The 21,408-nt window shown below is 40.4% G+C and overlaps 3 protein-coding genes across 6 annotated transcripts in view; 2 read left to right on the forward strand and 1 right to left on the reverse strand.

Moving 5' to 3' along the window:
* The window catches only part of LOC140245032 (heterogeneous nuclear ribonucleoprotein K homolog), a 39,847-nt gene that overhangs the window by 12,743 nt on the left and 5,696 nt on the right, over positions 1–21,408 (reverse strand). The window contains exon 1 of one of the 4 annotated variants that reach the window (XM_072324623.1): positions 5,552–5,562. The exons of 2 other annotated variants lie outside the window; for them this stretch is intronic. The gene's annotated coding sequence lies outside the window, so the exon portion shown is untranslated. Of the gene's footprint in view, positions 1–3,733; positions 3,753–5,551; positions 5,563–21,408 lie in introns of those variants that run through there. One more of the 4 variants, XM_072324624.1, reaches the window with a different exon arrangement.
* LOC140245161 (uncharacterized) lies at positions 8,971–11,575 on the forward strand. Its single transcript, XM_072324759.1, has 2 exons — positions 8,971–9,009; positions 9,821–11,575. Exons 1-2 carry the CDS (start codon positions 8,971–8,973, stop codon positions 11,573–11,575), a joined length of 1,794 nt encoding a protein of 597 aa, XP_072180860.1.
* Positions 11,581–14,890, forward strand: LOC140245162 (uncharacterized). Its single transcript, XM_072324761.1, has 3 exons — positions 11,581–12,370; positions 12,407–14,324; positions 14,761–14,890. The coding sequence occupies exons 1-3, from the start codon at positions 11,581–11,583 to the stop codon at positions 14,888–14,890; spliced, it is 2,838 nt and encodes a 945-aa protein (XP_072180862.1).

Genomic DNA, 21,408 nt, shown 5'->3' on the forward strand with positions numbered 1-21,408 from the left:
GGTATCCCGGGGTAACGTGTGATGCATCATATGTATATTTCAAATATTCACAGATTTGTTTACATGGTAATCTTACAAAACACAATGTACAGTAACTGTCCACGTACACGGTTCTGTTGTACTTCACTCTTCAGCTCTAGTACTAGTGTTAGTGCCATTGTGTAGAACATGATCTACAAACACACATACTGTATGTGGTGAGGCAATCATGTAAATGGTCAAGTTAGAAAACTAGTCCATGACACATTTGTATCAAACTCTGGCAAGACTAATGTGTAATATGTAGTAGTAGATCTACATGTATTACTGGTACTGATATGCTGGGCACTTTTCTGACATTTGAAAAGACTTCCTTATACCCCTTCCACCCCCACTAATGCACTGAGCAGCTGGCAAGCTTCTCTTGTATGGAATGCCATTTGACAAGTAAAAGCATTGCTGCATGTAATTTCGCTGAAGCCTGCCTACCACTGTGATTTTGACCCCGTTTACAGTGCGAGGCTCGGCCGCGGCCGAGCCCAGCCCCACTTCAGTGTAAACGCGCAAAAGGCAAAATGCGAGGCCACGCATTTGGCCTCGCTCTGGAGGTGGTCTCGGCCGCGGCCTCTTCTTGGTGTAAACGCAAACTGGGCCAAATGCGCGGCCAATTTTAGTCTGGCTTCCAGACCCTCTGCCCGTACTATTTCGCTATTCATGATATTAACCCCCTCAACGTGGAAAACTAGTATAGTTTAAGGTGGTTTTGTCCTGCAAAGGATTTTTCCTTCGGCTAAGGCCTTTGCCCGAACGGCGACTTTGTCGCCACGGAATCCAGTTGGCAAAGGGTCTGAAAACCAGGCTATACCAAATTGCGTTTGTTTACAAGCAGAGCGCCACAACGACAAAATATTGAAAGGTTTGAATTAAAAGCGCGGCCGAGCCCAGCAGTGTAAACGGACAAAATTGCGAGGCTTGGCCGCGCAATTGAGGCCGGGCTCGGCCGCGGCTGAGCCGCGGCCGAGCCCGGCCCCGCACTGTAAATGGGGTCCAAGACTGTAGTGATAGCTTGCGGTTCGTTTGAGCGATACCAAGCACTATTGCTCTCCATTGCAGGATGTTAAAAAATGGCAAGCTGTTGCATCGTGGACCTCCTCACTTGCTCTGTGTGCCATCTGGCAATCTTCTGTTATGCGACATTGTATTGCACAAAATCGTAATGCAAGGCAGGCTTAAAATCATGAAGTTCACCGCAACAATCCAGATATGCAAAGTTTGTGAAGTGGCTGGGAGTGAGACCCTGCGAGGGTGTGGGGGGTGGCAGGGCCCCCCTCCCACAGTAGGGAGATTTTTAAATTTGAGATATGAAATTATGAGATTGATGCATACACGTACCAATGAGGCAATTTTTTCTCCCGATTTCATTTGGGGGGGGGGGGGGTAGGGGGTAGTTTGGGTACCTGCGATCAATTAAATATACAGTGTATTCTGTGAATTACATACAAGATACCCCCTACAAACCATATACTGTCGGAAAGCTTAGATCCTGAGGAATCCAAAAAAGTAACCAAAAGATTAAAAATCTTGAAATAAGAGAGAGACAGTAAGTTTACCTGACATGGCAAAAATTTCTGATTTTTGGACATAACAATTAAAACCACTACTACTGAGAGGTAATCTAAGACAGATATTATGTTGATATAACAATATTTTACGGATGGCTTTTTAAGATATTCTGCTGTTTTCATGAACTGATTGACATTACAGTGCACTCTCGTTATAACGAGCACAGTTTTAACGAAATTCTGTTAACAAAATAAAAATCCAGGTCGCAAAATCATTGGCTCTATGTTTTCTTATAATAATTTTTTTAATTTGTTCAGTTAGAACAAAATTTCGATATAACGAAAGAAATCTGCCGGTCCCAAGGACTTCCCTATAATGGGAGTCCACTGTATTTGAAAAAACAGAAAAACCTACATACATCCACTGACATATTTTTGTTCACAATACAGACGTACCCTTAAAACTCATCATTAATCTGTTCATTACAAAAAAACAAATATTTCCTCCAAATTTCAGCAAAATTGAAAGGATGAATAATTTTCAAGCCGCAATTTTAGACTGGAAAACCTGAATGTTGGTAAATAAGTTGACTGAAAGATCGGTCTGTACTGTATCTGGTCGTCGGGTATACAATGTCGTATGTTCCGCAGAGACTGCGTCTGGCTTCACAGAATCTTTCTGTCTAGTAAATAAGCAATTAAAGTAAACATACAACATTGGTACAGTATTGGTATAATTGGTTCACTGTAAATGTGTTCTGCGATTCCCTTGAATAACAAACATATTTGAGTAATATACAAGTTTCCAGGGACCATGATACACTGTATTATCTCTTCAGGCCATGACATGGAAACATATGTATATGAACTTGAAGAGACGGCTGCATTACACTTTGTAGAAAGCATGGGAACACTGTGGCACTGGATGATATTTGTATCTTCAGATATTTTTTAAATTCATTTTTGGGTGGGATATTGAGTGAAAATGTCCACTTCTGGTTTTAAAATAGGCACTTCCAGTCAGAAAAAGGCTTGACATTGATTACCGGTACTTTAATTTGAATAGACAAAGAAATACTTACCTGTACACCACAGATCAAATTTGGTATTTTCTGAATGCTTAAACTTCACGGCAGTTCCACAGAAATAAACTCAATTCTGATTTTATTTCTATTTTTTACCCCACTGCCCCCTTAATAACTGGTTGTCTGAGAATAAGATGCAAACAGGACTCTTATGTGATCGATGCATTTTACCAATTTTGCAGTCTTTTTTCTTCCTTGCCATGCACAGGTGTGAGAAAATGGATGCTGGGCGTGTGAGCGTGAGATGAGGCATTGAGGCGTCAGTCTCACGCCAGACGCATGCATTAGAATTGGTAAAGCATGCTGCCCATGATTCGACCGTTTCCATGAGTAGACCACTCTTACGACTATGAAAGGTAAGTGCATTCTCTCCTAGTTACGATTACGGGTAAGTAAAGTTGCATAGCAACACGTATAGACTTGTTTCATTCTAAGTTTTGAAGTTACTAGTCCATTTATCTGCATTGAATCTGTACAGCGTGTACACCCACAGCCACAGTGGCAGCAGTTTCTATTTACATTTGCATGCCACCCGTGCCAGGATTTGCTATATTCGCCATGGTTCGGCCGCAATGTATGTGCATTGAATCTGTGTGTATGTGAACGCAAATCTCTCGCACAGCGTGGAGTATATCGAGTACCACATTCTCATAGCGCCATGTATTCAGTTCTTGTCCGTGCATGGCACGCACGCTAACTGCTAATCCATTCATTGACGGTGCACGGCGCGGTACTTCGCGAATTCAAAGCATGGACATATGGGGTCGAACAATGAGCGCAAGTATTTGACCAATGGTCACAGCGCAGGTGTTCAAATCATGCTCGCTATTTTGCTTCCCCAATTTAGGTGGTCAAAAAATGGGCAACTTGCTTTCTATCTGCATCCGTGCATTTCTTATCCGCGCAATAGTAACAAATTAGGTCTGCTTGACAATCTCACATTTTCATGCCTCCTCCATTCATTAGAGTCTTGCTAGCACCAGCCCAGCCAGTTACGCTAAGCCACTATAATATTTTTATACTACACTCTACAGTAATTTTAGTTGGGAACACTGAGCCGACTACAGTATTGTAGATTCTAACAGTTGGACATGGTATGGTACTTACACTACCCAGGCTACAGTATAGAGACAGACATGCCAGTGTTTGCCAGTGCAGCAGTGCAGTACCTACAGTGAGCCGTGGGGCCTATTTCACAAGTATCGTTACGTTTAGTGTCTATTTTCGGCAGTTGTGCACTTTACGGCCATATATTATCTGTACCTCATTCGCCGTATACCAAGGTGATATTCCATGAACCACAACGCACTGAGCAGCTGGCGAGCTTCTCTTGCTGTATGGAACGCTGTTTGACAAGTGATAAGGTCACTAATAGCCCGCCTCGCTCACTGCACTTCTGCGGAGTGGACACATCAAACACTGTGCAATCGCGATTTCGCATGCCTTTGCTCTCTGCTGCAGGATTATCAAGCTTTTTTGTATACAATGTTGCATCGCAGAAAATTGCCATGATCATGGTGCAAAGTGTGAGAAAGTTGGCAGTAGTCTGCGATATAACAGATTCCATTTCTGAACATCCTAGCTTGCGCCAGCTCACCACAACACAATAGTTACGTGAATATTTTTATGCCTCCTTCATCCATCCCGATCCGACCCCATCACAAATTGCGCAAACCAACCACACGCGGGTGAGGCTTGTATGTGTTTGTGTGTGTCCATGTACAATCGTAGTGGCTGCCCGTAAATCGGTAGCTATACACACTTCGCATGGCGTCTGGTCGGGCTCGTTCTGTGTTGACGAAATATACACTATTAAACAGACTGACGAATCGCCAAGATTTGGGGTTTTTTTATTATTATTTCACAGACTAATTTTTCCAAGTCCGCGAGTGGACATATGTCCTCTGCATATAGGTTAATTAAGTGATCTCCTGGTACGATATAACACAGAATTCATTCTTTAAAAATTATGATTGAAGCACGGAAGTTTACCACTCGTTGCGTTCCGTTGTGTGCCAATGCACAGCACCCTGTTATAGGGTCTGCTCGTGTTCGATCATGCCGCGCCGCCGCGCAGGGGAGGGCGTTAGAGCAACCATATGGTGTACCATAAGTCAAGTGCTTTCATCACGCACACACACGTTGTCCGTTGACACATTCACATACTGCATCCCAACGCGAAATCTCATACACATGTAGAATCTACACAGAACAGTGCCGGAAGACAAGCTGTCGAACTCGAACCCGCGGTGCCTGATAGGTACTCAAATTCGCACGCACTGCTCGATTAGGGTAAAATCTCGCACCGATAATATTCAATTTACTACAAGGGCCGTAAAGTGACAATTGCCCTATTTCCTAACAAACAGTTTTTTTTTTTTCACAATCTTGAGCTTCATGGTATGGGAAAGAGACTAACGTCAATTACGGCATGGTCGCCACTGCGGTAAGGTCGCCAGACATTCACATCGCATGTAACGCGCGCCGCGATCGGAGATCAGGTTGGGCAACAGATTTTCATCACTCTCAAAATACATTCGTAATTCACCTTTTTCCTCCGTAAAAACACAAATAATTTTAATCATAATATATTTTACCATATGTAACAGGTGATAAAACCATTTTTAATGCGAGGATGTTTTTGATTTAGAATGGATTTCAGGTGGCAGATTAAGGGAGATTTTCAAACGCGGTGACCGACAATGCCTCCTTCATTGAAGCGTATGTATAACACACACGCTAATAATATGTGGCCGGCTAGGGGCGGCGAACTAATTCAGTGGCAGTGCCGATATTAGTTCGCCAGCCCAGACGTGCACAAGAATTACACACAAGTGGCGACCATACGGTAATGCAGCTGTCATTTGTATGACGCACCTCTTGACCCCCGGGATAGGTGCGTCAAAGTACCAATGTGCGTCATACCTTTTAGGTACCAAGACGTACCCTCCGTCACAAAAAGTGACACACCTTTATGAGACATTGACGCAGTACCCATGCAAAATGGTGACGCACCTCTTCGTGAAAATGACTGACCCTTGACGCACATGTTATTCGCGGTACGTACCAGACTGGAATGCTGCAGAGCTCTGAATGATCGATCATGTCCCAGTGCAGTGGCTAGTTTTCGTTCTGTACGCGAGCGAGCGCTGTAGCCAGGCGCATAGTACGCCTGTACATACACTGTATGAAACAATATACATGTACCATCACACATGTCATGATATCATGGTCCACATCCATTGCACGCACGTAGTTTTGCTGCAGATTCCACACGGTCGACGTTCGCGATCGATGCGATACTGTGACAGTGAGAGCGAGATTCTGGTGAGTTTGAACAACTTAATATATAATTTCAATGAACAGCTTCACACACCGGTACCACTGATTTTTCAGAAATGTGAAATACAAGTCATTTTCTTCCATCAGTCTTTTAATGTATCAGAAGGTTCACAATCAATCCCTTCGGCCTTTTGCCGACTGCAACTGCAAGTCACATGCACAGTCATGTTTTGGTGGTTTTAAACGCAACGTGTTCATGACTATCATGCTACAGCTACATTCCGTATCGCAGCGCAGCTTTTAATAGCTTTGCCGGCACGCAAGCTTCGTAGTAAAAGTGGTCTATGCTACTACAGGTCACTACTTTGGGTGAATATTTAAGTGGTTCGTAACTTTACGAACAGGTTTATGAAACGGCTTTATAGGGCCCTGGTGGATCTATGGCCTACGTGCGTTTATTATTAAAACGCGTGCGGCCACGTTGAATATAAACTAGCTTCCACCTGTATATTGTTGCTACTGACTGAAGCGTGCTGATCAAGCGAGTGTCGATGTGGAGTGCGAGTTGAACCTGTATGATATACGATAGAGCGAGCAGACGACTCGCTCAGCTGCTCAGCACTGTAATTTATAGGTAACGTTTTCGAGCTTTAATCCTTCGTTTCGAATTTGTAGCATTTTTATATTCCCTTACAATTTTATACAACAATAAATAGCTTTAATATCCCTCGTCAACAACGAGATCTGTATCGTGTTTAATATACTGCAAGGACAGACGTCCAGGTATTGTTTCGGTCCCATGTATTGTTTTTGATGTAGGCCCTATCGGCACCCGAAGTACCAGTGCCTGGCAGTGCAGTTTCTTACACTTTTCATAGGGGTCTACAGTCAGTGTATATTAAATAAAGAAAGACAAATTTAATTTTACAAACTTGTTTAACGTATAGGCTCATGCAGCTCATGCAGTCGGCAAAGCGAATGCCAACCTGGCTTGTTGTATTTCTCAATTTCTCGTTCAAATGATCCACAACGGCACAAGTACAACCTGAAATTTAATATGCATGTTGCAAGCATAGCATTTTGTTCTGTGATTGAACAACTTCACTTCATTTGATCCAGCTGCACTACAGTGCAAGCCGTACTGTAGCTATGCTGTCAGTCCGGGAAACCGGCTTATGAGGAGGGTCCCCACTCGTGAGGAGGGTCCCTCCTCATGAGTGTCCGTCCCCTTCGTGAGCATCTCCCGGGGCCTCCCTCACGAGGTCACGAGGAGTTTCTTTTTTTTTTGTATTCAGGGTAAATACTCTCACATCTAACAGAATTAAAACCGCAAGTTGGTACATTGATTTTTTTGGAATATTGACTCTACTCTTAATTGCTCAAATCAAGAAATCTTAAATTCTGTCCTGTTTTTCCGGCCAGAATAGAGTTTTAATAACTTGGTGTTGTGCGACCTGTGGAAACATGCGCTCAGATGCCGTATCTACTGGGGTGAGCTCACGTGAAAGTTTCGCTCATTTCTACAGTGGCTTTGACCGTTCCGCAGGCAGACCGGCCGCTCGATGGAATCGCAAATCTATCTTTGACTTGTATACATAGGGTCTACACTACAACAAGCAAACAATACGAAAAATACCAACTTACCTTGAATTTTGAGTTTTTCTACGCACAGTTTCCCGCAAGGTGTTCGTGAGTATCTTTGATGAGCTCGCGCATTGTTGGGCAGTTTCAAGACTATTTTGTGCGTGATTTAATATCGCATAAATATTCTCATACTCGTGTACACCAGGCAACTGACCTATGGACGAGTACGAGAATATTTCTGCGATAATCATGCACAAAATAGTCTTGAAACCACCCAACAATGCGCGAGCTCATCAAAGCTACTCATAAAAACCTACTCAGCTCCTAGAATTTCAGATTTGAAAACACATAGACGAAATATCCACTTCGAAAAGAGGAAAATGTGCGTAGAAATAATCAAAATTCAAGGTAAGTTGGTATTTTTCGTATCGTTTGCTTGTTGAAGCATATGTAAATCTATACAAGTCAATGATAGATTTGCGATTCCATCGCGCGGCCGGTCTACCTGCAGAACGGTCAGAGCCGCTGTAGAAATGAGCGAAACTTTCATGTGAGCTCACCCCAGTAGATACGGCATCGCCGTACCAGGGAATGCCATCTGAGTGCATGTTTCTACAGGTCGCGCGACATCGATTTGTATAAACTCTAATTTTTTTGGAAAAACAGGACAGAATTTTTTCTTGATTTGAGCAATAAGAGTGGACATGTCAATGTTCCAAAAAAATCAATGTGCCAACTCACGGTTTTATTTCTTTTAGATGTGAGAGACCGCATAATACAAAAAAAAACAAAAACTCCTCGTGAGGGGTCCCCAGGAGGTACTCACGAGGGGGACAGAGATACTCATGAGGAGGGACCCTCCTCACGAGCGGGGTTCCCGGACTGATAGTACGAGACGTCTATGTAGATTTTAGTGTACACAAGCCTAGCAATATAACATTTTGATGAAAATACACCATCTAGATCTTTAAAAAAAAAATGAAAATTAATACATCATAGTACACACAAAAGTAGCCAGGCCTGGTGATGACTCTTGAATGGGTTGACATTTTAACTTCAAACTTCCGTTAAAGTGTATATTCTCAGATCTGGCAAAGGGTGGAGGCATTAATTTCGACTGCATGCAGTTGAGATTTAATATCTATTTTCATATTTGTTGCGATGAAAAGTATGGATGTGTAGATGTGCATAAAGGTGATATACCTTGCATATATGATGAAGCGTTGCCCAGGTATCCACATTTTATTGAAAACATTAAACAAATCCGAGTTGGCATAATTTATGCTTTGATATAACTGAAACTGAAAGAGAACTAGCTTATTAATCTTTGGGCGTATAATGTTCTGAAATCGCAGAACTTGTGTTCTGGTATGGTATTCAAACTGACTGACACAACATATGAGGGTCTAGTTTTATGATGTATTTCTGTTTTGCTTTCTAGTGTTTTTCAGACTCAAGTCAAGGCATTCAGAAGGAAAATGGAGGTGGCTGAACAAAGCCAGAGCAAGGAAATTAAGGTGAAATAGTTTTTAAAAACAAAATGAAATTTTTCCTAGAATTTAAAGAGATGGCTATTTTGAAAAGAGGGGTAAAATGTGCCATACGCAATAGTACTGGACAAAGTAAATGTCATATTATCAAATGAAGTAAAATTTCACTTCAGTTGAATTTTATGGTGACACTTAAATGGAGTGCTGCATTGCATGTTCTGAGTGACACAAACATCATCAGTGATCCGTAATCAGTATCCCAGGGCATGAAAAGTTTAGGGAAGCATTTGAAGTGATGAATGTATGTAAAGTTATTCAGAATCACAATTAAATGCTTGTTTTCTTTCAATTGCTGACTTGCAGAAAAGTACTTACATGCCTCTCTGATGCAGGTCAATGTTTCATTTTGACATGACATTTAACCTGATCTTTATTGTGAACTGCCTAAATGTACATGATACATATCTTAATACTTATTCATTTCAGTGTCAACTCATTGAAAATTGAAAATTGCCTAAATTGCTTTAGCTCAATGCATGATGAGAATTACATCATTGGTGTTCTTGTTTTTTATACCCCCGCCAAACGAAGTTTAAGGGGGGTATATAGGAATCAGAGTACGGGCGGTCCATTGCAAATCTGGCAGATCAAAGTCCTTTCTCACTTTTCGACAAATAGTCATCAAACTTGGCATGTACATTGGTCTTGATGTGAAGATGTGCAAGTCATATTTTTGGGTTGAATGGGAAACTGTTGCCATGGTAATGGCATATTTATCACAGAAAATCAGGGAAAATTTTGAGGAGTGAAGTTTGTTTTGTTGTTTTTTTTTCCGCAGGGTGTGACCAGTGTGAATACACGAAAAGCACGTGTCCTTGCCACAGCCGTTCTTGAGATGAAAGAGGTCATCAAAAAACCTCTTATGGCAGCAACCATGGCTGAAGTAGAAAAAGAGTTGAAAGAGGCTTGTGTAGTTATTTCTAACCTTTCAGTGGACAGAGTGCTGGTGTATGACAAATTCTTTGAGGAATATGTTGATGAACCAAACCATGTCCTAGTGGACAAAGACAAAATAATACTCCATTTTGCATCAGCTACAATGCCTTCAACAACTGCAGCACCTTCATATGCGAAGCCTTCAACATCACAGTCAACCCTGGTTATCGCTAAAGATGGCACCCTCAAGATCAGCTCAGAGCCTCCATTAGTGCAGGAATCCAGCCAGTCGGACTGTGGCCAGCTTTCTGAGAGAGATATAGAAGAAAGGGCGAAGATATTTGGCAGAGATGGGAAACATGTGAATCGTTACGGCAAGAGAATCAATGCAGTGGCACTTTCCTTAGCCAAAGAGGACCCATCACTTCTGCAAAACAGAGGGAATCTTCTCCAAAAAGCAAGACTTGCTCTCCATGAGTCTGGCTATGAGTATGCACACGGGAAAAAAACACGCAGTAAAAAATTTGGCACTGAGCGCCACAAGGCAAAAGAAGTTTCTAATCACAGTCGTGAAGTTGTACGCCAGGACCGCCTAAATGAATTAACAGAAGTTATCAGTAGCCTCCGAAGACAGGTTTCCTATTTGGAGAAGGGAAAAGAGCAAGCTGTAAATTCAAATCTGTTTTGTAAGGCAGCTACTTTAGATCAGCAGGTATCTGAGATGAACCTGAAAATCCGGAAACTGCACATGGAGAAGACAGAGATCCAACGACATAATGCCAAGTTAGAAAAGAGAAGAAGTAGGAAGAGAAATAGAAGTGGGAGAAAAGAGGCCAGAAGGCAGTCAAAGGAGATACACGTACAAAGTGCTCATGTAGATAGCAGCACTGATGTAGATAGCAGTGTTGATTTCATATCTGTTGATGATCAGAATGGCAGTGTTAAATCATCTAAAACAGAATCTGTGCGTGAATGTCTGGGTGAAGATAGGAGCATTGGAAGTGGACCATCTGAAAGGAAGGAGGCTGCAAAGCAGAGCAGGAAGAGGCAAAGAGCTGATGTCGATAGCAGCGATGATGAAAATTGCAGCATATCATCATCTGAAGAAGAATTCATGGGTAAAGACGACAATGTTGAATGTGGACAACCTGAAAGGAAAAGGGCTGAAATGCAGAGTAAGGAGACGCGAAGTGCTGATGTCGATAGCAGCTCTGAAAATGGCAGCGTAAAATCATCTGCAAGAGAATTCATGGGTGAAGATGGCAATGATGACAGTGGACCATCTGAAAGGAAAGAGGATAAAAAGTGGCGTAAGGAGACACAAAGTGTTGATATTGACAGCAGCTGTGATGAGAATGGCAGCACATTATCTGAAAAAGCGTTCTTTGGTGAGGATGACAGCATGGAAAGTGGACCTTCTGTACAATTCTTTTGCAAAGATGATAGCAGTGGCAACAGCCCAACAAGTGCCATTGAATACGAACCTGGCCGTGTGATTATGGAGGTTGCAAACGAAAGTGGTACTAAGTGTACATTTGTCACTGCAGATTCATTGGATGCTTCTGGTCCTGAGGAAATCCTGAATGTGATTGCAGCAAGTCTTTCTTCACCTGTGACACGTGAGGAGGATAATCAGGAAGAAGAACATTTTCATTAGGGCCCATGCACAGAGAAAAGGAAATCGAGGCTGTTAGATGTATGGGCCAACAGTATGTGAATAAAACAGCCCTTGCAGAGAAATTCACACGAAAAAATGGCATATACTACTCTGCTTTGTGTGACATTCATTTGGAAGACTTTATCATTCTAAAGACAAAGTACTGCTCTAGTCACCATTGTCAACCATGTTCTAGATGTTCTGCCATTTTGAAGATTGGACAGATGGTTCATGATTCTGGAATTATATCCCTGAAGGAACTGTATTGTGCAACAACGTCAGCGGTTTACAAAACCGATAAAGCACTACGTTTATGTATGCAACTGCCATTAGTTGCATTTGCTGTAGGGCAAAAAAAGGTAATGTATGTTGCCGAACATTGCTCAAATTTCGACTACCAGAAAATGATCACCCATTTAAGAACGATGCCTTCAGAGAAAATTCATCTTTCCAAAGAAGATATGAAGCAGATATGCAGCATGGCCTCATCGGAGACAGACCAGGCTCTAATTAAGTATGTCGCTATGAAAGCACAAAATCTTAATGTGACACAAAGCCGGCGAGAGCTAGGAGTTCAAAACCCCCAGAAGCTAGTACAAACTGTTGAAGGGGCCATTAGCCAGCAGGAACAAATTAGAGATGCTTTATGGGATTTGGCTTTCATCCAGGCTTCTTCCGGGGAAAAAGCATCATTGTCTAATGCTGAGGGTGATAGTACAAGTTCGGAATCAGAATTGCAGGATTCAGACTCAGAAATGGAACTTTCACATAGTACAACTGCAAGTAGTGAGAGAAGTAGTGCATGTCATGATTACACAAATGATTTGTCAGGCACTGTGCACACAGACTCAGAAAGTGACGATCCGGATGATTATGTAGGTGTATCATCAGTGTCGACTCAAAAGGCAAAAGACAAAGTTAGAAAACTTTCCAGTATAATCTTCAGACGGACACAGAGGTCCATTGCAAAAAAAATTGCCCATTCATCTCTTCTGAAACGGAGACGACCCAAAGCTGTGTCTCGGATACTGAGGAAATATCCAAACATTGGCAAAGTGATGGAAGAATATGTCCATGCAAATCTAGTGGGCGCCGATGCATGGAGACGAACTGGTGTATATACCTTTGATGGAAACCTACGAAGAGGAAAGAGGGTAACATACAAACGTATCTGGGAGCACTTACAAGACTATTATGGGACAAAATTCAGTTATGGATCTGTAGTGCAGCTGTGCGTTACTCATAACAAGAGAAGAATATCATCCAAGAGGTACAAAGGAGTTGCACAGATAACTTCTCGGCGTGCACGTAAAGGTTGGAATGTTCGTCTTAATCCTGATCACCACTACAGCAATGCTTTCTACAAAGACTTGGATCACCTCCAACTGAAAGATGGGACCAACAAGTTTATTCTGAATAGGGATGATGCTGCAGGGTACAGACTTGACACGACATATACCCACAAGCAGTATAAGAATGTTTCACTGACAGATCAGGCAGAACTCACAACCAGAACAGACTATGTAAACAAATATAAATCTGTTCTGCAAACTTCTATGCATCTCATCATGGAAACTGATACCACCAGTCAAAAAGTCCTTGGTGTTGTTAAGGCTCACCACATATTTCCCAAAAATCCAGCCCAACACATGGCAGACCTGTACATGATGAGTGAGATGGAGGAGTACAGAGATGATTTGCTTAAGCCAATAGACTGCATTCGAGTCGATGGAGCGGCAGATGAAGGGCCTTCACATTTAGAAGTGCAATATATGTGGAGTGAATGGCATCTCAGTATGGGGAAATATTGTACGCTTGTGACGGCTCGATATGCTGGGGGAAGCTACTTAAATAAAGTAGAACAGATCAATGGATGTCTCACAAGAGCTCACAGCAACATGTTCATCCCTTCCACTATCCATGGTTCAAATTTTGGGAAGGATGGGTTGGACGAGGCGAAGTTGGAACAGAATCTTCGTACTGCAACTGATGTTTACATAAACAGATGTGATGGGGCACCAGCAGGACGATCTGAAATAAAGCTGGTGGAGGGAAGCAGAGATGACAGGGCCCAGGAATTCCAAGAAAGGAGACCATCACTTTTGGTATTCCTGAAGGGATCAAAAACAGCCAGGGAACAACTGAAGAGAGAAAAGCCTGACTTGTATAACCATTTCAAACAAGTATGGGACATGCGCAACAGGCACATGCAGGGAGGACTACCGTCAGCTTATGTCTTCCAGCTGTTGCCCTGCTTCGAGACATCATGTCCTCACCCTGTATGCAGCACAGAAAGAAGAGATATGGTTTGGTATGATGGTGGCCCAAGCGTAGCGTTTATTCCTCTTCCTGTTCCCGATCCTGGCCAACCATGGGGCGGCAATTGTACTACCTGCAGTGGAGATTGTAGTGGCCATTATATACATTATCCCAACAATATGAATGGTTCTCCATGTCAACCACCACGTGATGTCTTGGAAGAGGCATTTAAGACCTTGAGAAGACCAAGTGGAGAAGTAAATGAAGAAGACATCCTAGACTTAGCAAGGCAAACTCTGCTCCCAGTGCGTGAAGTGCAAATGTGGCTGGAACATTTAGAGAGTATGAAGCAGAGGAGACTTGCTGGCCTAATCAGGGCTCGAGCTACAAGGGCATCCAAAAACAGCCGCAATGATGGAGAGACCTCTGATGTCAATGAAAATCCAGAGTATGACGATGGTGGAGAGGAAGACTTCTGTATCTGCCACCGGTAAGAATATGTGGGAACCCAGTTTATTACAGAAATGCAAGGGAATTGAGATCAAATGTGATGCCAAGAGTTAAGGAGATATGTACGATGTTGCATTTATGTTTTGAGTGTTTTCAAGTGTAATTAGATACATGTAAAAACCCTGGCGGTCTGGCCTATATATAAAACCCATTGACTTTTAATATGCCTCTTCAGGTATAATTCCCCGTAAAATTTGTGAAATGTCCAACCTATAGCAGCATTCTCTTGCTCAAACAATTTGTTTTTATGTGCATTTGTGGTTTGTCATGAGGATTCTTTCTCCAACAGTTACAATTACTTGAAAAAATTGTGGATTTCTTACATAATTGCATGATTGAAATCTGTAAATGTACCCAGCCCTGCCTACATCCATCTCATGTGCATTTCTTTTCATTTTTTTTTCTTCTATTTACAGTGGTGAGTTTGGGAGAATGATCATGTGTGACATGGTGACTTGCAGCCAACGATGGTTCCACTATTCATGCGTAGGCATCAGACGCAAACCTAGGGGAACATGGTACTGTCCCGTCTGTCGCGAGAAATAATCACTCCATGCTTCATCGAGATTAGCGTGGACCCATGCTCGTCTGCCAGGCTGACCACTTTCTTTTCTCAGCTGGTCCTCTCTCCATATGTTTGTCGACTGATACAACTATTCCAAGATCGATTTTGATCTGTAAGTGATACAATTCTGTACTGGTAAAGATCATTATAATCTACATTTTGTGATTGTAACACAGATAGATATTAAGTTCTTGATTTTCTCTGAAAATGTGAAATTTTATGTCTGTCTTTGTTTTTCTTTCTTTTACCATTCTTCCCATCAAGTAGATGATTTCTCAATAATTGCATAAAGTTTTAATTGGGGAAACTGTAGGAAGGAGAATAGATGTAGATTCACATACTGTGGTTTAATTACATAATTGCATGATTGAAATCTGTAAATGTACCCAGCCCTGCCTACATCCATCTAATGTGAATTTCTTTGTTTTTTTTTTTTTTTCTATTTACAGTGACAGGTTTGGGAAGACGGTCATGTGCAACATGGTGACTTGTAGCCAACGATGGTTCCGCTATTTATGCGTACGCAGCATCAGACACAAACCTAGGGGTACATGTCCATCTGTCGCGAGATATGATCACTCCATGCTTCATCGAGATCAGCGTGGACCCATGCTCGTCTGCCAGGCTGGCCACTTTCCTTCCTCGGCTGGACCTCTCACCATATGTTTGTCGACTGATACGACTATTCCAAGACCGATTTTGATCTGTATGTGATCCAGTTGTGTACTGGTAAAGATCATTATAATCTACACTTCGTGATTGTAACACAGATAGAAATGAAGTTCTTGATTTTCTCTGAAAAAGTGAAATTTTATGTCTGTCTTTTTTTTTTTTTCTTTATTTTATCATTCTTCCCATCAAGTAGATGATTTCTCAATAATTGCATAAAGTTTTAATTGGGGAAACTGTAGGAAGGAGAATATGTAGATACACATACTGTGGTTTAATTACATAATTGCATGATTGCAACTGTAAATGTACCCAGCCCTGCCTACATCCATGTAATGTGAATTTCTTTGTTTTTTTTTTTCTATTTACAGTGGCAGGTTTGGGAAGACGGTCATGTGCAACATGGTGACTTGTGGCCAACGATGGTTCCGCTATTCATGCATACGCAGCATCAGACGCAAACCTAGGGGAACATGGTACTGTCCCGTTTGTCGCGAGAAATGATCACTCCATGCTTCATCGAGATCAGCGTGGACCCATGCTCGTCTGCCAGGCTGACCACTTTCTTTTCTCGGCTGGACTAGGCAACTCTCTGCTTATTAGGGGGAGTATTGCAATTCAACTGAAAACACCTCCAGAATCTTCGGCTGGACTATGGCAACTCTCTGCTTATTGGGGGTATTTTGCAACTCAACTAGAAGCACCTTCAGAACCTACGGCTGGACTATAGCAACTCTCTGCTTATTAGGGGGTGTATTGCAATTCAGCTGGAAGCACTTTTAGAACTTTCAGCTGGACTGTGGGGACTCTCTACGTACTAGGGGGCATATTGCAATTCAACTGGAAACACCTCCAGAACCTTCGGCTGGACTATGGCAACTCTGCTTATTTAATAGGGGGTATATTGCAATTCAACTGGAATCACCTCCAGAACCTTCTACATTTTGCCGAGTATATTGTTTGCTTATCATGTCGAGAGAGACATTTCATGCCACTGCTGTGAGATCTACATTTGTTGCCCATTCCGCAGAAAAGTGACTTTAAGATCTTATCTTCATTATGTACAAGTGTGCCAATGATCTGGGCAGGCCCTACTTATTTTTGGAGACTTCAATGCCATAATCCTATGGTAGAGTTGAGTCAAGATTACCAAACAACTTGAATTGTCACCTTGTTCCCTTTTATACACCCAAAGGGTATATTATGTTATGGCGTTTCGTCTTCGTCTGTCCGTCCGTCCACTGGCAGAAACTTGTGCGAATAAAGTCCCTCATTTTTCAATAGAATTTTTTTCATAGTTGTAGGGATGAAAGGTATGTATGTGTAGATGTGCGTAAAGGTGATATACCTTGGGTATGGGTATGATGAAGCATTTGCCATGGTAAGCACATTTTAATTAAAAAAATTAAAAAATCAGAGTTGGCATTACTATGCTTTAACTGGAACTGAAAGAGAGCTGGCTTAATCTTCGGGCATATATACTGTTCTGAATCGCGGAACTCTTGTTAACAAATGAGCTAGTGCAGATAAAGCTTTCTTGTGTATTGATTCAAAGCTTTGAAATGCTCTTCCAGGTAATCTGTGATGATATGGTCAAATGATAGGAATTGAAATCAGTGCCTTCCCCTTGTTTTGATGGTCATGTCTCCTCTCCTGCATATGCAGATGGGTTCTCAGATCCAACTAGTGACTGAAGTCATATTTGTGTGAAGAATTTTGTTTATTTCCCCAGTCTACTTTCAATCTCAGTCACTTGATTATACCGGTATGCCTAAACCTGTATGCATGCTTGCGACCATACTGATATTTATCATACAGAACACAGATATGCAGAAAAGTGCAACTCTACTGCAATTTATTGAATCAACTTGATTTGAACAAGTAGATTAAGATTAAGCAAATATATCAGTCAGTTTCAGGATAACTGGATGTAAAATAGAGTAAAAGCATTTTGAAGTTTTGCATTGTTTAATGAGACCGTGATATGTTGAGTATGTGCAGTATGCAAATGAGTGAACTGATGATGTCACACATTCTTCTGTAAAGTTTATTATATAAGATTTCAGATAGCTCATAGGTCAGTTTCTTTTGATCCAGTAATGTAAACCATGCTTTGGCTCCTTGTGGAACATGTATAATTATAATTGTAACTTATTGCGATAGAAGGGAAAGATTTTTCAAAAAATGGAAATTTTGAAATGTGAGATAAGATACATGAGAAAAAAAGAGTGTGACACCATCAGCCAACTCAATTACATATTGCCCACGTAGATGTATAAATTGCATATCACTTTTTCATGAACTATTAAACAAGACATTGTGAAATTAAAGGGAAATCAAAATCTCATTCAAAATAAACACACAAAAATATATATTAAACATCCATTGTATTTGCAAATCAATTTTGAAAATCATTACATATATGTTTACAGATGGCAATTAGCGAACTAAAGTGCATGTACCAATGTACATATACATACATTCAGTGTTTTCCTCATTGAAATAAAACATGCTATAAAATAACCATTTTTAAGGCGTACCTGAAACTAACCTGTTTTCCCTCAACCTCCAATGTAATGGTCAAATACTAGTATCCAAACATAAATTTTAAAACCTCTATTCCACTTGAAGGTGAACATATAATTAAAATTGGTCATCTAAAGGACATCCATACCAATTAAGCGGTTTTGTAAGGCTGCCTGCATGGAGCAGATATCGAAGTATTAAATGTTCAAATTGTCAAGATTTGTAGTACATGTATGTGACCTTTTCACCCAAACTTGCTCAATGTTGTAAATGAGTTTTTTTGTTGTTCTTTCCCAAAGTATGTGTACTGTATATATAAATGAACAAGACAAAGAAGTTGTCAATATTGAAGTTGTAAACATTATTTGCATTTACATTGATGCAAAGAAACCGATTGATAAAACTGTTAACTACTAGTTGACTTGGACCTATATGTTCCAATTATGACAGTTCTCTTTTCCTTTGTAAAAAAAAAAAATCTTGACTATAAAAAAGTACACCACACATTATTTAAAGGCATCACTTCACTCATTTCATTTTATCTTTGCAAGAATTGAGAGACAACAATTCTATATGTCAGCATCAAAGCAACTGAAACAGTCACATCAATGCATCTAGTCCTAATAAATTCATCATGCTTCAGTATTGGAAGAAGTTTCTTTGCAGGATTTATCATTGGTATTGGTATATGTGTAGTTCTATCTACCCTAGGACTTGCATGCTAAACTTCTTTTACTGTGACTTGCAGAATGTATCTGAGATGGAGAGAAAGGAGAAGCAATTCATTATTCTTCAACTGGTTAATAGTTTATGAATATCATACAGTGGACAGTATTGAAGATTGTGATATTTTGGTCATGAAGATGGAGATGATACTGATGATGACAATCACAAGTGATGTTCAAGGCATTTATTGATGATGAAGGTGATGGTGAAGATATTACATGGAGGTGATGATGATGATGATGAAGGTGACAGAGGTGATGACCATAATAGGCATAATGATAACCACATAAAGACATGATAAAGATGATTTGAAATGGAAAATATGGCCATCAAAGTGGGGAGGGGGGCTGCTCCACCCTCCACCAAAAAAGAAAAGAAAAGAACATTAATTCAAAACATTTCTAATTGTAATTGCTCATTTTCCATTGGCTTCCAAAAACCATATTAAATGCCCCAAGGGCTTGGGGGGGGGGGGGGGGGGGGGCTCTGATCCCAATCCAGGGGCCCTACTGACAGTCCATGGACTCTGCCTCTGTGTCTGTGTCAACCCACTATATTAAAACACCACCACATCAGAAGGAAAAACGTTCTGCGGGCTCTGGAAATTTAAGGGAAGATACAAGTGAATTTCAGTTTATTGAATGAAATCCATTTTGGACTGATCACAATTTTTCACAGAATGTAACAAAATAGAGCAGAAAATAGCAGAAAGTAACAATATACTAGAAAATGATGAACCGACGATTGCACAAGCATTGAGAGGATGAACATAAATACAGATATTAAACACGGCACAGAGTGGAATGTGTTATTCAATGACCGAGCATTGCGAGGAATCTTTATATTGGTGCACATCGAGCCGCTTGCGGCGAGTGTGTAGTGAGCACCATCTTTCAGAAGGTTATGAGTGGACAAGTCTTTATGCACACTTGAAGTTTTTTTCTTTGATAGGTGGATATGGCATGACTTCACGGCCATTTTGAACAGAGATGTAATCCGACACCATCACCTCATTAGCATATAAAGAACATAATAAGCAAATCTACTCTTACAAAGCTGGAGTGAAATCCCCTCATCCAAATCACATATATTTTGCTGTGTTGGTCAATCATATGTTAGAGTGTATTCTGACAAGTGTTTGTTGTGATATGATTTGTAATTGATTTTTAATGATTTTTTTTAACGTTGTCTAATCAACCCAGATTGGCTAATTATGTATTCATGTCACTAATTAAAGAACTTCTGATGAAGTTATCACATCCATCATTCGTCATTCCATGCAGCAACATTTCACAATGCTCCATGCCAAATTTCAAGCCAGTCAAACCATCCAGTTGAGATACATGATTGAAATACTTTTGCTAATTACCTGAAAAACAAGAAATTTGAGAAAACAAAGGAAAAACAAAGGCATCATTTTTCACACACAATGCATGCAGTCTCTCCATCATTATCACAATAATACAGTGTCTCACAGCACACCAAAGTCCAGGTTTTTATCAAATTCCAGGCCCCAAATCTCTTGTATCATCATACTTTCTTAACATTAATCATCTGTCACACTGCCCCAATTTCTCTTAATTAGATTAACGAAGAAAGCCTCTCAAAGAACATGCACACTGCTTAACAGGGAATAGTTTACGATGATAGAGAAACATTGATAACTGTTTTTTATGTAATCAATATATACAAGTTTATTTACATTATACACATATATACAAATTGATAATATTGCACTAACAAATCAATTAATTAAATAATGCAGATAACTAAACTAAACTAAAAAACAAAACAAAACAAAAAAAAAAAAAAAAGGCTCCTATTCTAATCTTTTTCCTACATCTACTAGTTTCCGGGTCGCCAGTGACAGCGTGAAATCTGTTTGACCACTGGCGACCCGGTACTATATACATATATACATATATACATATATACATATATACACATATACAAATAAATAATATAATTGTACAAACTGATCAATTAATTACATAATGAAGTTAACTAAACTAAACTACACTAAACTAAAAAAAAAGGCTTCTATGCTAATCTCTCTATATCTACGAGTTGCCGGGTCGCCAGTGACAGCGTGAAGTCTGTTTGACCACTGGCGACCCGGTACTATATACATATATACATATATACATATATACATATATACATATATACATATATACAAATTAATAACATAATTGTACAAACTGATCAATTAATTACATAATGAAGTTAACTAAACTAAACTAAACTAAACTAAAAAAAAAAGGCTTCTATGCTAATCTCTCTATATCTACGAGTTGCCGGGTCGCCAGTGACAGCGTGAAGTCTGTTTGACCACTGGCGACCCGGTGAATACGAGGTGCTGGAGTGGCAGTGCAGTGGCTGGTGGTAAAAAATTAGAACTTAGAATTAACAACATATATATATATAGAAACAAACTGAAATAGATTAGAAATTTGTAATTGAAATAAGAGAAATCATAGACTATAATGAATATGTACAAACGGGTAAATTGAAAATAAGGAATTGGATATACTATAACGAGTATGTACAACAGGAAAAGAAATTCAATAATTATGGT

The sequence above is a fragment of the Diadema setosum genome, chromosome 22 (genome assembly GCF_964275005.1).
Source record: "Diadema setosum chromosome 22, eeDiaSeto1, whole genome shotgun sequence".
In the NCBI taxonomy this organism is placed as follows: Eukaryota; Metazoa; Echinodermata; class Echinoidea; order Diadematoida; family Diadematidae; genus Diadema; species Diadema setosum.